Here is a 22,716-nt window from a genome sequence, read left to right as displayed (position 1 = left end):
CAAAAATGCCACCGTCCCCCATGCCCCTCCCCAAAAATATATGTGCTCTTAAAACCCTCTGTAGTTTCCATGATGTACAGTGTTGGGTTTTTAAAATTTATATATACATACGTGGAGAAAAAGTAATAATAATTAAAAAATAGAATGTATACAAATACATACACACATGTACTTCAAAATGACTAAAGAAGATATTTCAGAATTCGTTTTCTTATGAGCCATTTCTAGCACCTTTTGCTTGTAAAAGTGATTGTTTAGACTTCCATCTTGTAATACTCTGGCCTTCTGATCTGGAGAAAGTTGCCACTGTCACTGCGCTTTTCTACAACCTGGAGGTACATTTCATCACGATTTTGGTCTCATACCGTTAAAAAAAAAGTCAAAAGCTGAAGAGGAAAGCTTTAAACAAATGTTCCAAGGAACATGATCCCATGTTTTAATTTATTTTAAACCTAAATAATATATATTGAATCAAAAGGATACCATAAAATATACGTATAATACACTATATAATATTGATGGAAATATACAATTTTTTATCAAAAACTAATTTACCTGATTCAAATTATCTTTTGCGGCCTTCAATTCCATGTTTAGTGTTCTAAGAGTGAGTTCAAATTCTTGTTTTGCTTCAACTTCTTCCTTATATTGGTCTTCCATTCTTCTTAACTTCTCCCTAATTTTTTCATACAACATATCAGCATTTCTTCTTTTTTCTTCCTCTTGTTTTAAAGTAAGTCTGCAATTAAATGTGCTCATTTTAAAATTTGTTTTGATAGAAATAAAAAGTTCCTCTTATGATCTGGTTCCACATATGTTGGCTTACTGTCCAAATGAAATTTCTATGTTTTCAAGTTTTTTTTTTATTCCTTTCTAGGGCTCATGTTTTTAATTTGTCACTTCAATCTCTTCCAAAACATATATACCATTGAAAAGAAGCAAGGACAAAGCATTATGCAACTTAGTTACTTTTAGTCAGTAATAACTCTGGTAGATGTTGTAGGAAAGAAGTTTGAAATTATTCAAGAAAGTGAGAGTTGAAAATTACCCCTTTTCCCACAGGTATAATTATTCCTCCACAGGACAGATAATTCAGTTACTCATTAAAAAGAGAAGTTGCTGTTTATAAACAAGTTTATCAGTTCACTGGAAATACAATTTCCACTTGACGAAACATTACAGGTACCTCCAAAAATGATGTGCAGTGTAAGAGAGCATCTGCAGATGTTGTTTACACAACATACACATGCAGATTACTGTCATCCAAGTCTAGGCTAGCAAGTCTAATATCTGTTGCCCTATACATTTTGTTTCTTCTTCCCAACACTTGCAACTTACCTTGTTGATGATTACCTACTTTATGAATCACTTAAAAATCCCTTCTAGAACAACACAGGATACATATCAATTAAGTAAACAATAGAGAGTAATATGAGCTTTCAGCATACACTTTTGAATTAATTTTATCTACCTATGACAGACATGTTGGAAAAACTTATCAGTAATCACTTTCCGTATTACTTTTTTAAAAAATGTTTATTCATTTTTGAGAGAGAAAGGGAGAGCTCATGCAAACAAAGGAGGGGCAGAGAGAGAGAGAGAGAGAGAGAGGGAGACAGAAAATCCAAAGTGGGCTCTGCACTGACAGCAGAGAGCTCAATGCGGGGCTCGAACTCACGAACCCTGAGATCATGACCTGAGCCAAAGTCAGATGCTTGAATGACTGAGCCACCCAGGCACCCCCATTTTCCTTTGTTTAAATTTTTTCTTGAGGGAGAGATGACACAAGTGAACGAGGGCAGAGAGAGAGAAAGAGAGACAGAATCCCACGAGGGGCAGAGAGCGACGGAGAGACAGAGAGAGAGAGAGAGAGAAGAGGGGCTCACCCGAAGTGGGGCTCGTGCTCACCCCAAGCAGGGCTTGAGCCAACCCAAAGCTGGGCTCAAACTCACGAGATCATCACCTGAGCCGAAGCCAGATGCTTAACCAACTGAGCCACCCAGGCACCCCCACTTTACCTTTTAACCCCTGCATGTTAAGAATCAAATGGAATCAATTTTCGGGAATTTTACTGTCTTGAGAAAAATGACCACTTTGAGAAAAATGACCTACTCTGTTGGTAGGTACAGAAATTAATATAAGGTTTCCTGAGAACAATTTAAAAATATGGATCAAAGACCTTTTTTAAAATTTTTATACTTTAACCAAATTATATTACATTGAAGAATTTATTCCAAGTAACCAGAAATGCAGAAACAGATTTATATAAAAGACATTCTTGACAGCACTAATTAAAATACAGAAAGATGAAAAACAAGCAGAATTCAATCGGTTAAATAATGATGTTTCTTGGACTATGGTGGACTTTTCCATGGCCATTAAAATTGTGATTTGGAATAGACATTAAATTATTAGAAGTATTCACTGTTAAGAACGTGCTGTGTTATTTCCAAGAATCTCACACTTCACAACACTAAAGAAGGTTTCTTTCCTGGAAAATCCTATAAGGTTAAGTTTGCAGTTACAAAACTGCCCCTACACATCTGTCGTACAAAAGTAAAGAGTTCAAATATTTCTTTAAAACCGACATGCTATACCTCAAACTGCATACTTCATGTTCCCATTCCACTTTTTGATGCTCTAACCGTGATATCACGTCTTTGGCTTCTCGTAGCTCGTTTTGTAGTGCACTAACCGTTTTTTCCATTTTTTTAATTTTTCCGGTAAGTAGTTTACAGTGATTTTTGTTACGTTTCTTTAATCTTTCATAGGAAACAAGTATATTTTGGATATTTAAGAAGCCAGCAGAATCTGCATCAGAGGAGAAACAGAAACAGAAATAAAATATATGAGTACTTCTTGCATATACAGGACGGTGCATCTTCAATTCACTCATCCACACGTTGAATAAATATATACCTTCAATGGAAGACATTATAGTCAGCTCTACAGATACACTAGAGAAGACCCCTGGTTCTCGATTAGCTTAAAGTTTAGTGAAGGAGAAAGAAAACTCAAATGATAAGTCTAAATTCAGATAGTTCCTATTAGAAAACAGAGTTTTGTGATCATAACTTGATCCAGATTGGGCCCAAGAAAGATAGATTTCCCTGAAGAAGAGGTAACTATACTGAGGAATGAAGGATGAGCAGGAGGCAATTAAGCAAAGGAGGAAGACAAGCACTCTCGACAGTCTAGAGCATGTGCCGAAGTTCCACTGTAACCTGCTTCTGGCCGACATGGAGTAACACGTACTGATTGATCTTCCTACCTGAAGCAGGCAAAACCAAAACAGACAAATTACAATTTTAACATGATTTTCAAGACACAGAACTTCAGACAATGAAGGACAATGATCCCTGAAAACAAAACACGTTAGCCTAACACATGCCCAAGCTCACTGCCTTGAGAGAGTTTTCAGGCTACGACCCAGGAGACATAAATGATTTAAATAGACTCCACCAGACTCCTTGAGTCGAGGTGACGAAACTGAGAGTCTGGTGAATTCAAGGCACATAGAGATGACAGGTCAGCATCCAGGAGAGGAGAAAGCAGAACACAGAAAGAACCCTGGACATCTGCAGAGGGTCCCCTTTGGCTACTCAGCAGAGTAACAACCAATGCATACATGGAAGGAAGTCATCAAGGGAAAAAAATCTGAAAAGATAGAGGAAACACTGCCTGGTGCTCCCACAGCACTAGAGACAGTATCTATTCACATTAGCTAGGATAGAAAAACTCATAATTTGCTTTAGGCTGATCACCTCTCTGGATTCATCCAATAATTCGTAATAGCAACACTAAAGGATCCATCTGTTTGTAAGTAACCTAACTATATCTCCAAACAAAGCATGAAAAGATAACTAGAGGCATAGAAGCTACTGTTTTAAAAACCAAATAGCACTTACAGAGATGTAAATTATGTTAGACATGAACAATACGATGGACAGGAATAAACACATGTTAGACATCACAAAACAAAAGACTGAAGTTTAACATTGGAAACCTGGGAGAAAACTTCAAAGGGGAAATACACAATTGCCCAAAGAGGCAGGGGAAAGGGACAGGGAAAAAAAATGGCCCAAATATTCCTAAACCTCATGAAAACGATAATCCCACCGACCCAGGAAGGATCTGTCTAGGAAAGAAGAAATGGAAGTCAACTCTTGTAATTTTCCTAAACTATATACGATGTGGTATAACATTAATGGAAGCTAGACTGTGTTGTTTAACCCACAGACTATAAAACCTAAACCAACCACCACAATAGCAAAACTGAAAAGTTCTAGCTAGGAAACCTAAATAAATAAGTGAATAAGTGAATAAGTGAATAAATAAATAAATAAGAAATGGATAAAACTGAATCATAAAAATGACTCGATTAAAAGAAAGCGGAAAAAGAAGAGAACAGGAACAAGGAGCAGATAGGACAAATGCAAATGCATTCAAACAGCATGATGACAGATTCAGATCAAACAAATGCAAATCAAACAGCATGATGACAGATTCAAATCAACTATATCAATAATCAGAGCAAATGAAAACGGTCTAAAAGCCTCAACTAAGACGCAGAGTGTCAGAATGGATAAAAAAGGAAGACTCAGCTATATGCTACCTATACAAAATGCACTTAAAATGTCAAGACAGAAATTTGTTCAAAAGGCAGAAATATGATATAGCACACTAACACTTGACCAAAGAAGGCTGAGCTAGAGTGACTATATGAATACCAGACAAAACAGTTTCAAAACAAAAAATTATTACCAGCAATAAACAACAGGTCATTGTATAATCATAAAAGGGTCAATGAATAGCAATCTTAAATGTTCATGGCTCTGTTAATAGCTTCAAAGTACCTGGAGCAAAAATTGATAGAACTGAAAAGCGAAATAGGCCAATTCACAATTATAGTCTGATATTTCAATAGGCACAACATCAGCAAGGACACAGTAGACTTGACCACCACTATTCTTCCCAAGGATCCATGGAACACTTACCAAAAGAGACTATACTCTGGGTCATAAAATAAATCTTAATAAAAGGAAGAAGAGGCCTGAAGTCATAAAAGTGTGTCCCCTGACCACAAAGCAATCAAATCAGAAATCAAGAACAAAAATATCTCTGGAAAATACTCAACTATTTGCGAACTACACAACACATCGAAATATCCCCTGGGTCAAAGAAGTAATGAAAAGAGAACAAAATTAGAAAGGATTCTGAACTGAATGAGAATGAAACCACAGTAGAATTTGTAGAGTCCTGCTTTAGTAGCACTCACATGAAGACTGATGGCACTGAATGTATACATTAAAAAAGAAGAGGGAAGTGCGATGCTCCTTGCTGCCTTTGTGGCTCCTCCGCTGCTTCCCAGGCGCCCCTCCCCACCCTGCCCCTGTGGCAGCTGGAGAGCTAGAACTTTGTTCACCTGCCCACAGAGCTGGCTTTCAGCCTGGTGGGGGCGGGGTGCGCCACCTGCCCAGAATTGAAGGTGGGGGAGTAGCTGCAGGAGGCGACCACCCTACCCTGAGGTGGGCAGGGGACGGACCCCCCTGCCCCCCACTCCACCAGGCCCCGCCACCCCCCCCACCACTCCCCACCCCCACCACCCCGCCAGCGCCAACGCCCGCCCCCGCCACCCTCCCCCCTTCTGCTGGAGCCCAGGCGGCGACAGTGGCAGAGGCATGGGCCCTTCTGGAAGGGAGAGCCCAATGTCTGTGCACCTGTCTCCCCTCCCTTCCTCTCCACCCCTGCCATGGGTTTTGTGTTCTAGCTCCCATCTTTTTCTGATTACCTACATCATCACCCTTCTTCCAGCCGGCCTCGTTTCCCAGCTTCTTGCCACAGTTTCTCTCACTTAAGCCTCAGTTACTCAGGCTCTTTTTACCCTAGTCCTGCCAGAGACTTCGCACAACCAGCAGCACTTAATAGTCTCTTTCATGGGATGTCCCCGTCCTTCCCCTCTCCCCACATCCTATTCGGGGCTGATGGCAGCCAGAAATCCTTCCTATTGCGTTTACCGGCAGTTTCCACCTGGCCCTGAGGCTTGGCGCAGATCAAGTCCACCACGCCCACGCCCACGCTGCGAAGGACCCCTAGGAGAACCACTTGTCCCATGGTGGTATTGGACAAGATGTTCTCTGTTTTCCTGGGGTTGTTTATTTTAGTCTGAATACTTGTTACTCTCCACCGCTATACTTTACAAAGGTATGTTCTGGTTGCATGACAAGGAGTTAGAAATGAGCCAGAGACCATTTGCAGGCAAGGAGAAGACTTCGACATTTAGGATTAAAGGAAGAAAGGGGAAACAGAATGTTAAGAAGGTTAGATTTCTCAAAGTATTTTGATATCTTTTGTGATCTGAGGAAGTGCAGATTACTGACCCTACACAGATTGACACTTTGGGAGAAAATTTCATGATGCTTGATTCGCTCTTGGAGTAACGTAAACACAAGTTCTCAAACCTGCATATTCTCTCAGCTGGAACCAGCTGTATATCTGAATGTTCACTTCCATCAGAACTTGTATAAGAGAAAGAATGGGAGTCTGGTTCAACAAAAATGACTACGTCTGGGACCTGAAAAGGGTCATTCTGGTTCCTAATAGTGTATATGGACATTTTAGTGGGCACAGATCGGGATTTTTACAGTTTACTTGGAGTATCCAGCACTGCAAGCAGTAGAGAAATAAGACAAGCTTTCATGAAATTGGCATTGAAGCTACATCCTGATTAAAAAAAGAAAAAAAAAAAACACAAATAACCGGGGGCGCCTGGGTGGCTCAATCAGAGCGTCCACCTCCTGCTCACTCGGGTCATGATCTCACAGGTCGTGGGTTGGAGCCCCGCGTCCTGCTCTGTGCTGATGCCTTGGAGCCAGGGGCCTGCTTTGGATTCTGTGTCTCCGTCTCTCTCTGCCCCAACCCACTTGCATTCCGTCTCTGCCTCTCTCAAAAGTAAATAAACATTAAAAAAATAATAAATAAATAAATAAATCAACCATACAAACAAATGAATAACCCTAAAGTACGGAGTGATTTTTCAAAAATAAATAGAGCATATGAGGTACTCAAAGATGAAGATCTGTGGGAAAAGTATGACAAATATGGAGAAAAGGGACTTGCAGATAATGCAGAAAATGGCCCGTATGAAAGCTGGGATTATGGTTGTTATGACTTTGGTATTTATGACGATGATCCTGAAAGCAGAACATTGGATAGAAGAGAACTGGATGCTGCTGTTAATTCTGGAGAACTGTGGTTTGTGAACTTTTACTCCCCAGGATGTTCACACTGCCATGAATTCGCTCCCACATGGAGAGACTGTGCGAAAGATGTAGACGGATTACTTCGAACTGGTGCTGTTAACTGTGGTGATGATAGACTGCTTTGCCGAATGAAAGGAGTCAACGGATCTCCCAGCCTCTTCCCTTTCAGGTCTGGAATGGCCACAGTGAAATATCACGGTGACAGATCAAAGGCAAGTTTGGTGAGTTTACCCATGCAGCGTGTTAGAAGCACAGTGACGGAATTATGGACAGGAAATTTTGTTCACTCCATAGAAACTGTTTTTGCTGCTGGCGTTGGCCGGCTGATCATTTTTTGTTGCAAAGGAGGAGATTGTTTAACTTCATAGACACGACTCAGGCTCAGGGGCATGTTGGATAGTGTTGTTAATGTAGGACAGATGGACTGTGCCACCCAGGACAAACTGTGTAAAAGTTTGGTATTATGACAAGTATTACTGCCTATTTTCCTCCTGGCGCCACATTAAATAACAGAGAGAAAAGCAGCGTTTTGTTCCTTAATTCATTGGATGCTAGAGAAATATATTTGGAAATCGTGCATCGTCTTCCAGATTTTGAACTGCTTTCGGCAAATACACTAACAGGTTGATTGGCTCGTCATTGGTGGCTCTTATTGTTTAGTTTTGGAAAACATGAAAATTCAAGTGATCCTGAGTTGAAGAAACTCAAAACTCTACTCCAAAGTGAACATATTCAAGTTGGCAAGGCTGACTGTGCCTCTGCACCAGACATCTGTAGTAATCTCTCTGTATTTCAGCCATGTCTAGCAGTATTTAAAGGACAAGGAAGCAAAGAATATGAAATTCATCACGGAAAGAAGATTCTATATGATATACTGGCCTTTGCCAAAGAAAGTGGTAATTCTCATGTTGCCACGCCTGGACCTCAAATTTTTCCTGCCGATGACAAGGAACCGTGGCTTGTTGATTTGTTTGTGCCATGTTGTCCACCATGTCAAGCTTTATTGCCAGAGTTACGAAAAGCCTCAAAGCATCTGTGTGGTCAGCTTACGTTTGGTACACTAGATTGTACGGTTCACGAGGGACCCTGTAACACATAAAGCATTCAGGTGGATCCAACAACAGTGGTATTGAACCAATCCAAGGTTCATGAGTATGAAAGACATCACTCTGCTGAACAACAGATCTTGGAATTCATAGAGGATCTTAGGACTCCTTCAGTGATCTCCCTGACGCCCACCACTTCCAATGAACTAGTTAAACAAAGAAAACATGATGAAGTCTGGATGGTTGACTTCTACTCCCCATGGTGTCATCCATGTCAAGGCCTAATGCCAGAATGGAAAAGAATGGCCCGGACACTAACTGGACAGTTACTGTGGGCAGTATAGACTGCCAACAGTATTGTTCTTTTTGTGCCCAAGAAAATGTTCGGGGATACCCTGAGATAAGATTTTTCCCCCCAAACCAAATAAAGCTTTTAAGTATCACAGTTACAATGGTTAGAAGAGAGACTTGGTGTCTAGGATTTCTACCTCAAGCATCCACAGATCTAATGCCTCAGAATTTCGATGAAAAAGTTATGCAAGGGAAAAATCACTGGGGGATTGAATTCTATGCTCCTTGGTGTGGACCTTGCCAAAATTTTGCTCCCGAGTTTGAGCTCTTGGCTAGGATGATGAAAGGAAAAGTGAAAGCTAGAAAAGTTGACTGTCAGGCTTACGCTCAAACATGCCAGAAAGCTGGCATCAGAGCCTATCCGACTGTTAAATGTTATCCCTACGCAAAAGCAAAGAGAAACATTTGGGGAGAGCAAATAGATGCCAGAGATGCAAAAGCGATCGCTGCCTTAATATATGAAAAACTGAAAAATCTCCACACTCATGGAAAGAGAGATAAGGATGAACTTTAATGATGTGAAGATGAAGAAAAAAAAGAAAAGGAATTCTAACACATGACATCAGAGGATCAACTTTGTAGGATGTTGCTACATTCTGGGTCGGAATAAAGGAACATTATCTCAGAAGTGGAATCGCACCATCTGAATTCTGTACAACATTGGTATAAATGAAGGGTCTGCAAGCTTTTTCTGTAAAAGGCCAAACTGTAAATATTTTAGGCTTTGTAGACCATGTACATTTGTCACATAGTCCTTTGTTTTTGCTTTGTTTACAACCCTTTAAAAAGTCTGAAAACTTTTCTTGGCTCAGGGCCATACACAAACAGGCCAAGCCACATTCAGTCCATGGGCCATAGATTGCTAAGCCCTGGCAATGATACTAAAACTGCCTGGCTCAAACAGGAGCCTGCTCTGTCATGTACATATACGTCTAGGGTCTATTCCTTAAAGTTTTGTGGCTGGCCTGAAAGGAAATAACTTGGTATTTAGTTACCTGTCTTAAAAATTGTGTGAAATGGCCACCATGTGGCCAGCAGATACCTGATTTTCATGCTGTATTTTAGTGAAGAGATTTTCTTCTTCTTTCTTTCTAAAGGTTGAAGAACTGAATTTAATTTTTCACAATTGAGAAAAATTTTGGTAACATAACTCCAATAGATTTCTACAGCATCTGGAAGAAGAAGGAGAAGAAAGAAGAAGAAGAAGAAGAAGAAGAAGAAGAAGAAGAAGAAGAAGAAGAAGAAGAAGAAGAATGGGAGGGGGACGAAGAAGGAGGGGAGGAAGAAGGAGAGGAAGAAGAGGAAGAAGAAGAAGAGGATGAGGAAGAAGAGAGGTCTGTTGGTTCCACCTTTAGAAACTAGAAAAAGAAAACAAATTAAAGCCAACCAAGCAGACAAAAGGAACTAATAAAACTCAAAGACAAAATCACATGAAAGAAAGCAGAAAAATGATAGAGAATAACCGATGAAACTAAATGCTTTCAGGAGGTGAAAAAAGGGATAAATTTCTACCAAGACTGATCCTGAAATGAAGAGAAACAAAGGAAATATTAACAATATATGAGAAATTAGTAATGTACCATTACTAGAGATTCACAGATACAAAAAAATAACAAAGTAATGTTATGAACTTTATATAATTAATTCGACAACTCAGATGCAGTGGGTAAATCCCGTGGAAGACAGAAATTAGCAAAGCTCAATCAAGAATAAGGGGTACCTGGCTGGCTCAGTTGGTAGAGCATGTGACTCTTGATCTCTGGATTGTGAGTTCAAGCCCCATGTTGGGTATAAAGATTGCTTAAAAATAAAATAAAGTAAAATGAAATGAAATGAAATGAAATAAAAAATAGAATAAAGGAAAAAAAAGAATAGATTAGCTAACTAACTCTATAACTATAAAAGAAACTAAAGTCTTAGTTAAAGATCTTTCCACACAAAACAATTCCAGGGCCACGTGGCTACTCTGGTAAATTCAACCAACATTTTAGGAACAGATGTCATCTATTCTACACAAAGTCTCCCCCAAAAATGGAGGGGAGAAATATTTCTCCCCTCATTCTATAATGCTAGCATTACCTGAAACCAAAACTAGACAAAGATACTATAAGAAAGAAAATTCTGTCATAAACATGGGAGTAAAATTTCTGAAGAAACCATCCACAAATCAAATCTAACACTACATTAAAGAGGGGGTGAGTCAACATGACAGAGAAGTAGGGGGACGTGAAATTACCGCATCCCTCAAACACAGCAGTGAGGCAAGAAGATGTGGAAATATAGGAATCCGGGCTACAGAGTGACATAAACATCTCCAGGGGCCCAGGGGGACAACTTGCCAGGTCATGGAGATTTTTAATCTATATTTTCTGCACCTCTTCTGTATCTCCTTCTTCTTTACTTTCCTCTCTCTCTCTCTCTCTGTCTCTCTCTCTCTTCCCTCCTTGGATTAAGTTGTATAGTTTCTCTGATTCTCTGCCTGGTCAATTTTTTGTCTTCTTCTCTTTTCCCTTGCCCCTGTCATTTCTCCCTTTGTATGGGATAAGACATCTTCCATCACCACCGCCCCACCCCCACTCTTTTTTTTTTTTTTTTTTTTTTTATTTTTGGGACAGAGAGAGACAGAGCATGAACGGGGGAGGGGCAGAGAGAGAGGGAGACACAGAATCGGAAACAGGCTCCAGGCTCTGAGCCATCAGCCCAGAGTCTGACGCGGGGCTCGAACTCACGGACCGTGAGATCGTGACCTGGCTGAAGTCAGACGCTTAACCGACTGCGCCACCCAGGCGCCCCCCACCCCCACTCTTTAAATTCTTTTCCAAGGTTACATTATGAAGAAATCTAAGCACACCTAGTGGAATGGCCAACCCACCAATAGGAGTAGGGAAATAAAGCAACCAGAGTCACAACAACAGAGAGTATGAAACACACTCCAAAAATACCTGTTGAAGGGCCAGGCCCTGGACAGTGTATGACCCCTTTTTAAAATAGTAGTGCTCTCAGGTGCAGGACACATGACAAGTAGGAAAACACATAAAGTACTGAACACTGATGAAATGGAAGAATTCTCATCAAAAGAAACTCCAGGAAGAAATGACAGCTAGAGAACTGCTCAAAACAGATATAGACAATAAATATACTGGTTCAAGAATTTAGAATAATAGTTGTAAGATTAACAGCTGAGCTTACAAAAAAGCATAGAAGACAGCAGAGAATCTATTGCTGCAGGGATCAAGGAACTAAGAAATAGTCACAACAATTAAGAAATATTGGAAATAAGATGCAAAATAAACTAGATGCAGTAATGGCAAGGATGGAGGAAACAGAGGGGAGAATAAGTGACATAGAGGATGAAATTATGGAAAATGATGAAGCCAAGAAAAAGGGTGATAAGAAAATATTAGACCATGAGGGGAGTATTAGAAAACTAAGTGATTCAATGAAACGTAATAATATCCATATCATCAAAGTTCCAGCATAAGAGAGAGAGAAAAGGGCAGAAGGTTTACTTGAACAAATTATAGGTGACAACTTCCTTAATCTGGAGAAGGAAGCAGACATCCAAATCCAGCAGGCACAGACAACTCCCTTCAGATTCAACAGGAATAGGTCTTCTCCACAGCATATCATAGTGAAACTGGCAAGTTACAAAGAGAAAGAGAGAATTCTGAAAGCAGCAAGGGACAAACGGGCCTTAACATGCAAGGGTAGACACATATGGGTAGTAGCAGACCTGTCCACTGAAACTTGGCAGGCCAGGAGGGGATGGTAGGAGAAAGTCCATGTGCTGAATAGGAAAATATGCAGCTAAGAATCCTTTCTCCAGCAAGGCTGTCATTCAGAATAGGAGAGAGAAGATTTCCCAGAAAAAAACTAAAAGGGCTCATGACCACTAAACCAGCCCTGCAGGAAATCCGCAGGAAGACTACGTGAATGGAATGTTGCCAAGTGTACAAAGGACCAGAAACATCACCACAAGCATGAAACCTACAGACAACACAATGACACTAAATCCATATCTTTAAATAATCACTCTGAATGTGAATGGACTAAATGCCCCTATCAAAACACACAGGGTATCAGAATGGATTAAAACAACAACAACAACAACAACAACAACAACAACAACAACAAAATCCATCTATATGCTGTCTACAAGAGACTTATTTTATTTTATTTATTTTTTTTAATTTTTTTAAATGTTTATTTTTGAGACAGAGAGAGACAGAGCATGAACGGGGGAGGGTCAGAGAGAGAGGGAGACACAGAACCGGAAACAGGCTCCAGGCTCTGAGCCATCAGCCCAGAGCCCGACGCGGGGCTCGAACTCACGGACCGCGAGATCGTGACCTGAGCTGAAGTCGGACGCTTAACCGACTGAGCCACCCAGGCGCCCCAAGAGACTTATTTTAGACATGAGGACACCATTAGATTGAAGGTTAGGGAATGGAGTACCATGTATTATGCGACTGGAAGTCAAAAGAAAGCTGGAGTAGCCATACTTAGATGAGACAAATGAGATTTCAAACTACAGACTCTAACAAGAGATGAAGAAGGGCAATATGTCATAGTTGAGGGATCTATCCATCAAGAAGAGCTAACAATTGTAAATGTTGGTGGCCCCAACTTGAGACCCCACAAATATATAAATCGATTAATCACAAACATAAGCAATCTTATTGATAATCATATGGAAATTGTAGGTGACTTTAATACTCCCTTACAACAATGGACAGATCATCTAGGCAGAAAATCAAGAAAGAAAGGCTTTGAAGGATACACTGGACCAGATGGATTTGACAGATCTATTCAGAACTTTTCATCCAACAGCAGCAGAATACACATTCTTCTCGAGTACACGTGGAACATTCTCCAAAACAGGTCACACAGCAGGTCACAAAACAGCCCTCAATAAATATAAAAGAACTGAGATCATACCATGCATATTTTCAGATCACAACACTATGAAACTTGAAATCAAACAAAAGAAAAAGTTTGGAAAGCCTCTGAACGCATGGAGGTTAAAGAACATCCTATTGGAGAAAGAATGGGTCGACCAGACGATGAAAAGAGAAATTTAAAAAATATGGAGGCAAATGAAAATGAAAACATGACAGTCCAAACCCTTTGGGATGCAGCAAAGGCATCCCTAAAAGGAAAACGCATTGCAATCCAGGCATTTCTCAAGAAATAAGAACAATCCAAAATACAAAATCGAACCTCACACCTAAAGAAACTAGAAGAAGAAGAGCAAAGAAACCCTACAGCCATTAGAAGAAATAATAAAGATTAGAGCAGAAATAAACACTATAGAATCCAAAAAAAACCCCCAAAAAACAAAACACAAAACACAAAAGGGTAGAACAGATCAGTGAATCTAAGAGCTGCTTTTTTTTTAACGAAGAAATAAACTTGATAACCCCCTAGCCAGCTTTCTCAGAAAGAAAAGAGAATCCAAAGAGATGAAATCATGAATGAAAGAGGAGAGATCACAATCAACACCACAGAAATTCAATTATTAGAGAATACTACGAAAATTTATATGCCAACAAACTGGACAACCTGGAAGAAATGGACAAATACCTAGACAACCACACACTACCCAAACTCAAATGGGAAGAAATAGAAAATTTGAACAGACCCATAACCAGCGAAGAAATCCAATCAGTTATCAAAAATCTCCCAATAAATAGGAGTCCTGGGCCAGAAGTCTTCCCAGGGGAATTCTACAAGACATTGAAAGCAGAGTTAATACCTATACTTTTCAATCTGTTGAACAAAGAAATGGAAGAAAAGCTTCCGGACTCACTCTGTGAAACTAGCATTCCCTTGATTCCCCAACAGGTAGAGACCCCACTAAAAAGGAGAATGACAGGCCAATGTTCCTGATCAACATGGATGCCAAAATTCTTAACAAGATACTAGCAAATCCAATTCGGCAGTGCATGAAAGAACTCTTCACCATGATCAAGTGGGATTCATTCCTGGGCTACAGGGCTGGTTCAATATTCGCAAATCAATCAAAATGATACATCACATTAATAGAAGAAAGGATACGATCATCCATATGATCCTGTCAATAAATGCAGAAAAAAACATTTGACAAACTACGGCATCCTTTGTTAAGAAAAACCTTCAAGAAAGTTGGGATAGAAGGAACATACCTTAACATCATAAAAGCCATATATGAGAAGCTCGCTGCTAATAGCATCCTCAATGGGGAGAAACAGAGAACTTCCTGCCCCACCCCCACCGGAGATAAGGAACATGAAAGGGATGTCCACTTTCACCAGTGTTGTTTACCATAGTGTTGGAAGTCCTAGCCTCAGCAATCCCAACAAAATGAAATAAAACTCATCCACATTGGCAAAGAAGAAGTTAAACTTTCACTTTTCGCAGATGACATGATACTCTACATGGAAAACCTGAAAGACTCCACCAAAAAGCTGCTCGAACTGATACATGAATTCAGCAAAGTCACAGGATACAAAAATCAACACACAGAAATTGATTGCACTTCTATATACCAATAATGAAGCCACAGAAAGAGAAATCAAGAAACTGAGCTCATTTACAATTACACCAAGAACCATAAAATACCTAGGAATCAACCTAACCAAAGATATAAGAGATTTGTATCCTGAAAACTATAGAAAAATATCAAAGAAATTGAAGAAGACACAAAGAAATGGAAAAACATTCCATGCTCATGGACTAGAAGAAGAAATATTATGAAAATGTCGATATGACCCAAAGCAATCTACACATTCCATGCAATCCCAATCAACATTGCACTGGCACTCTTCTCAGAGCTAGAACAAACAATCCTAAAATTTGTACGGAACCACAAAAGATCCCAGATAGCCAAAGTAATGTTGAAAAAGAAAACCAAAGCTGGAGGCGTCACAATCGCAGACTTTAGCCTCTACTACAAAGCTGCAATCATCAAGAGAGTATACTATCGGCACAAAAAGAGACACAAAGGCGAATGGAACCGAATAGAGAATCCAGAAATGGACCCACAAATGTATGGCCAACTAAACCTTGGCAAAGCAGGAAAGAGTATCCAATGGAAAAAAGATAGGTTCTTTAGCAAATGGTGCTGGGAGAGCTGGACAGCACCATGCGGAAGAATGAAACTGGACCAGTTTCTTACGCCATACATAAACTCAAAATGGATGAAAGACCTCAATGTGAGAGAGGAAACCATCAAAACCCTAGAGGAGAACACAGGCCACAACCTCTTTGACCTTGGCCACAGCAACTTCTACTCAACACATCTCTGAAGGCAAGGGACATAAAAGCAAAATTGGACTATTGGGACCTCATCAAGGTAAAAAGCTTCTGCACTGCAAAGGAAACAATCCACAAAATTAAAAGGCACCAGTGGGACGGGAGAAGATATTTGCAAATGACATAAAGGATTAGTATCCATACTCTATAAAGAATTTACCAAACTCAACACCTGAAAAACAAATAATCCAGGGAAAGAATGGGCAGAAGACATGAATAGACACTTTTCCAAAGAAGACATCCAGATGGCCAACAGGCACATGAAAGGATGTTCAACGTCGCTCATCATCAGGGAAATACAAATCAAAACCACATTGAGATACCACCTCACACCGGTCAGAGTCGATAAAATTAACAGCTCAGGAAACAACAGATGTTGGTGAGGATGTGCAGAAATGGGAACTCTCTTGCACTGTCGATGGGAATGCACAGTTGGTGCAGCTGCTCTGGAAAACAGTGTGGAGGTTCCTCAAAAAAATAAAAATAGAATTACCCTACAACCCAGGAATTGCACTACTAGGCATTTATCCAAGGGATACGGGAGTGCTGATTCAAAGGGGCACATGTACCCCAACGTGTATAGCAGCACTATCAACAATTGCCATATTATGGAAAGAGCCCAAATGTCCATCCACTGATGAATGGGTAAAGAAGACATGGTTCATATATACGATGGATATTACTTGGCAGTGAGAAAGAATGAAATCGTGCCATTTGCAACAACATGGATGGAATTGGAGGGTAGTATGTGAAGTGAAATAAGGCAGTCAGAGAAAAACAGATACCATGTTTTCACTCATATGTGGATTTTGAGAAACGTAACAGAAGAACATGGGGGAACAGAAGAGGGAAAAATCATTTCAGACAGGGAGGCAAACCATGAGAAACACTTAAATGCAGAGAACAAACTGAAGGTTCATGGAGGGTTGGGTAAAGGGGAGAATGGGTGATGAGCATTGAGGAGGGCACTTGTTGGGATGAGCACTGGGTGTTGTATGTAAGTAATGAATCATGGGAATATACTCCCAAAGCCAAGAGCACAATGTATACACTGTATGTTAGCTAACTTGACAATAAATTATATTTAATTAATTAATTAATTAAACTATAGCCGTGTGTGTGGGGGTGGGGGTGGAATCTAACAATACACTAAGGGAAAATTTGTTATGACCAAATGGTTTTTATCCAAGAAATGCAGAGTTGGTTTAAGATTCAAAAACCAATTAGTGTTATTCACCATATTAACAAACTTTTAAAAAAGGAAAATTATATGATCATCTCCGTAGGTTAAATAAGTCCCTTGTCAAAATTCAACATCGCATTCCAGATAAAAACTTTCAGCAGTCCTGGAATACAAGGGAACTTCAATATGATTTAAAACAAAACAAAACAACTCATGATAACTCTACAGCTAACGTTACATGTAATGGTAAAAAACTGAATGCATTTAGAAGATCAGGAAGAAGACAAGTAGGACATTCACTGAATGACTTCTTCTCTTCAGCACTATACTAGCAGTTCTAGCCAACGCAATCAAACAAGAGGAAGCAACAAAGGACATCCAAATAGAAAATGAAGTGAAACTGTCTCTATAGCAATGCCATGGTCACAAAATAGAAGTTGGCAAACTCCCACCTGTGGGCCACGTTACTTGTTTTGGTAAATTAAATTTTATCAAAATACATCCATGTCCATTAATGTATGCAGTATCTATTGACTAACCTTACAGTACAATGGCAAAGCTTTTTAGTTGCGACAGAGAATGTATTAGCCACAAGTCTACAATATTTACCATTGTTAGTAAAATAGTAATTAAAAATGAATTTTAATGAACTTTGCTTATGTAGAAAATCTGACAGAATTAAGAAAAATGCTACTAGAATTAATGAATTTATAGCGGTACATGGATGACTCAGTCGGTTGAGTGTCTCTTGATTTCAGCTCAGGCTATGATCCCAGAGTCATGGGATGGAGCCCTATGACAGGCTCGCACTGAGCATGGAGACTGCTTAAGATTCTCTCTCTCTCTCTCTCTCTCTCTCTCTCTCTCTCTCCACCCCTCTCCCCTGCTCATGTACTCTCTCTAAAATTAAATATATGTATACATATAAATTTATCAAGGTTGGAAGATACAGAATCATTACACAAAAATCAACTGTATTTCTATATACTAGCTATAAAAAATCAAAAATTAAAATTTCACGGCGCCCGTGTGCCTCAGTTGGTTAAGCGCTGGGCTCTGGCTAAGGTCATGAGCTCAACGTTGGTGAGTTCAAGCCGCACGTCGGCTCTGCACTGACAGCTTGAGCCTGGAGCCTGCTTCAGATTCTGTCTCCCTCTCTCTCTGCCCCTCCCCAACTCATGCTCTGTCTCTCTCTCAAGGGTAAACAGTACAAAAAAATTTAAATTTAAGATATATTATTTACAACTGCACTGAAAATAAAAAATAATCACAGTTAATATCATAAAAGACAGAAAGACCTATACATTAAAAACTACAAAATATTACTGAGAAAATTTTAAAAGACCTATATCAAGGGAGAGATATATCCTCTGTTCAGGGGTTAAAAAATTCAATATTGTCAAGAAGTCAATTCTCCCCAAATAAATCTGTAGATTCAACAATCTAAACTTCATTTCCCGGAGACCACCAGAGTTGGGTTTTTTTTGTTGTTGTTGTTTGTTTTTTTAAGAAACTGACAAACTGATTCTAAAATTCACATGGAAATGCAAAGGATCCAGTGTAGCAAAAGAACACTGAAAAGAACCAAGCAGGACGACTAACACTACCTGATTTCAAAAATTCTTATAAGCTGGCAGTGATTAAAACAGCATAATATTGGTCCAAAGATGGCCAAAGAGATCAATGAGACAGAATAGAGCCCATAAATAAACCCACACATATATGGCCAACTGATTATGACAAAGGAGCAATGGCATAAAGTGGAGAAAACACAGCCTTTTCAATAAACGGTGCTGGAACAACTGGATATCCATATGCAAAAGAATGAACTTGTATCCATACTTTACATCATAAAAAAAGAATATAAAATGGGTCATAGATCTAAATGTGAGACCTCAAACTATAACACTTCTAAAAGAAAGCATGAGAGAAAAACTTTGTGACCTTGTGCTAGGCAAAGATTTCTTAGATATGGAAACCAAAACCTACAATCATACAAGAACAAACGAATGCGTAAACTGGACTTCACCAAAAAGAAAAACTGCTCTTCAAAAACACTGTTGAGAGAAGGAAAAGTCACAGACTGGGACAAGAAAAACCTTGCAAAAAAAAAAAAAAAAGAGAGGTGATAAAGGAACTGTATCTAGCTCTTTCCACCATCTTTCTGTGCCACCATCATGATGCATGTGGATGTCATGGCAGATGCTCCCCAAAGCATAACAATACTGAAAAGAGAAGCAAATGCCAGGTTCTTACTAGGCCGTGCTCCAAAAACATTGTCCACTTTCTAACTGTGATGATGAAGCATGGTTACACTGGTGAATTTAAAATCATTGATGATCACAGAGTTGGGAAAATTGTTGTGAACCTCATAGGCAGGTTAAGCAAGCATGGGGTGACTGGCCCCAGAACTGATGGACAATGCAAAGATCTAGAAAAATGGCAGAATAATCTGCTCAGTTTGATTTCATTATACTGACCACCTCAGCTACAGTCATGGACCATGAAGAAGCAAGATGAAAACACACAGAAGGGGAAATCCTGGGATTATTTTCTAGGGATGTAATACGTATGTGCAAATAAAATGCCTCAATGGAAAACAAAAACAAAAACAACCACAAAAAAAAAAACAAAAAGAAAACAAAATAAGAAGGAACTGTGTCTAGAATATACAAAGAATTCTGAAAACTCAACAAGTAAGAAAACAAACAAATTTTTAAAATAAAAAACGATTTGGACAATTCAAAGAAGATATACAGATGGCAAGCAAGCATGTGAAAATATGGTCAACATCGTCAGTTATTAGGAAAATGTATATTCAAACCATAATGATATATAAAATATCCATCCGAATGGCTAGGATTTAAAAAGCTGACAATACTAAGTGTTCATGAATATGTATGTAGGAATTGGTGCTCTCACAGACTGCTGGTGGGAATGGAAAACGGTACAACTCCTTTAGAAAACGATTTGGCAGCTTCATAATAAGGGAATATAAAGGGACATGAGATTTTTAAGGGTGATGAATATGTTAACTGTCTGGATTGCGGTTATCGTTTCATACGTGTAAACATATGTCAAAACTATCAAATGACACACTTCATATATGTGCAGTTTACCTAACTAAAGCTGTTGGAAACGAAAAGCTCTTTCACAGGAAGAAACGTCTAAAACAGTGGATAAGACACAGACGGAAAGAAGGATGTCAAACAATGCAAGATGAAGCCAGAGGACTGTGGCCTTTTAACCTAATAGCAATGAGAAGTAACAGCTAAGCTTTAAGCAAGGAGGTAACATGAAGAAATACACATTTTTAAAAAAATATATAATGATTATGGTTGCAGTGCAGACCAAGGTCCTGGGAGGTTGAACGGCAGGGAAAACGGTCCTGAGGTTATCTCAGTCATCTAGGAGAAAAATAATGACCTGACCTGGGTGAAGGCACAGAAGAGAAGCAGAGTTAACAAACACGTTAGATGTGCCATTTCCACTAAGAAAGGTACAGTAGAAATGATGACTCTTTGGCTGAGAGGATACAATAGTTCTCCTTTTATTTTAATATAAAACATATTTCTGAGATGAGCAGCTCTACAATACAGCAGTGTTCTATGGTGCAGTACTAGGCAAGGTGTGCACATATCACTACAGCCATATACGTAAAAAGCCTTCCTACCTTTACAATCCATGCCAAGTTGTTCAATCAGCAACATGAAATTCTTAGAGTAAGGCAACTCACAATCCTCTGAGGCTGTTTCAGATTCAGATGACTGAATGAAGTCGACAAGGTCATCCATAGAAGTAATTTGCTTTTTGACCTACAAATAAAGAATACCATTTCAAAATGTCCCCCAAATATTTATAAAATATACAAGGTGTAGAGAAGCGATAAATACCCATCTTTTTATAAAAGCAAACACAGGGGCACCTGAGTGGCTCAGTCGGTGGAGCATCCGACTCCATTGTGGCTCAGGTCATGACCTCAAGGTTCCTGAGTTTGAGTCCCACGTTGACCTCCACAATGTCAGCATGGAGCCTGCTTGGGATTCTCTCTCCCCCTCTCCCCCTGCCCCTCCCCCACTTGTGCGTGCTCTCTCTCAAAATACATTTTAAAAATAAGTGAATAAACATTTAAAAGCGAAATCACAGAGACTTTTTAAAAGAACGGATTTTTATCAAAAAGACACCGTTATCAATAGCTAGTATTTCTAAGTAACTTTTTCACAGCAAATGTCTCTACAACAAAGGAAGATTTTCTATTTTTTCACTACATCTTTCATAAAGTATTTTTTTACCACCGAACAATATCTCTAATAAATATTTATCAAAATAATATAATAAAATAAAAATAAAATAAATAAATAAAATAAAATTACATTGTCTATTTTTCTTACCTTGTTCTTTTTCTTAGAAATTTTCTTTGCAGGTCTGAAAAAAACCCAACAATTCTTTTCAGGCAAATATTAAATACTTAAAATACAAAGAATACTTAAACCTATTGTTTCTGATATAAAATCTCTGCATTTGAAACTAATTTTCTACAAAGGGGATTAAACAATAGAGTAACATTAAACAGCATAGAAAATATACTACTACTAATATTAACAAAGGATTAGACGTATCCAGTTGTAATATATGTGCTGCTGAAGCGAGAACAACAAAGTACTAAATTTAGATAAAAACTAACAAAAGCAAAGGAAAATCCTAAGGCTACTTGCATTATTTGATAGGCATGATACCATTGTTTTTGTTGTTGCCATTTTACTAAAAATAAGCTTTTACAAGCACTAAAACCTATTTGGAAAGTGCAAGTTAAGTCCCTATATGAAAGGACCCCTTTTTAACAATCGTGATATTAACGTGTTGAAGACTCACTGTGCAACTACTCTCTAGGCATTACTATGAGCACTTTACATGTCTTCAAGGTATTTGAAGCCCCACAACAATCTTATGAAGTAGGTTATTATAGTCGGTATTGTACACAGGAAGAAAATGAGGCACAGAAAGTCGAAGTGACTTGCCCAAGAAGCCCTAATCGCTGGCCAAGAACACACCCTGAATTCAAACCCAGGAATGTGCCTTCAAAGCATGTGTTTGATAACATGTGGTTAAAGTAATACTTAAGTGTTTCTAACTAATATAATAGCAAATGAATCTACATTATTATTCTATTTCTAGCTATAGCTGTACATAACAATTTCTGAATCTTACACATTCTTTTAAGAGACTTTATGCCTAGGCAATATTGGAAATCTACTTTCAATAAACTGCAGATTTGCTTCTTCTACAGAAGTTCATCAACAGGCATTCATTTGTTCATTCAACTGTTTATTCCCACATTCAACACATACTTCTTGAACATATAATCTGTGTCAATGACACTGTTGGTACAGGAAGCATGGCTTTTGTAATTTAGAGCTTTCCAGTCCAAAAGGAATAATCTGTGATGGGTTACTAGTTTATTTTCCAATTGTAAAGAAACAAAATCTTCCCCTTTCCCCAGAAAGTAAATAAATATTAACTTGATATAACCAGATACTTTCAAGTCCCTAACAAAATCATAGCTATTCATGACGCTATCAAA

At 38.9% G+C, this 22,716-nt stretch overlaps 1 protein-coding gene and 1 pseudogene across 1 annotated transcript in view; one reads left to right on the top strand and one right to left on the bottom strand.

The window, feature by feature from the left end:
• LOC122203209 (ankyrin repeat domain-containing protein 62-like) overlaps positions 1 to 22,716 on the bottom strand; it is a 120,176-nt gene that overhangs the window by 36,826 nt on the left and 60,634 nt on the right. Inside the window, 4 exon segments of the mRNA XM_042909797.1 lie at positions 556 to 739; positions 2,598 to 2,811; positions 20,809 to 20,950; positions 21,527 to 21,560. Coding sequence (XP_042765731.1) covers positions 556 to 739; positions 2,598 to 2,811; positions 20,809 to 20,950; positions 21,527 to 21,560 — 574 coding nt within the window.
• Positions 6,536 to 9,173, top strand: LOC122203211 (annotated as a pseudogene).

This window comes from Panthera leo, chromosome D3 (genome assembly GCF_018350215.1).
Source record: "Panthera leo isolate Ple1 chromosome D3, P.leo_Ple1_pat1.1, whole genome shotgun sequence".
Taxonomy (NCBI): Eukaryota; Metazoa; Chordata; class Mammalia; order Carnivora; family Felidae; genus Panthera; species Panthera leo.
This window is presented reverse-complemented; position numbering and strand designations above follow the sequence as displayed.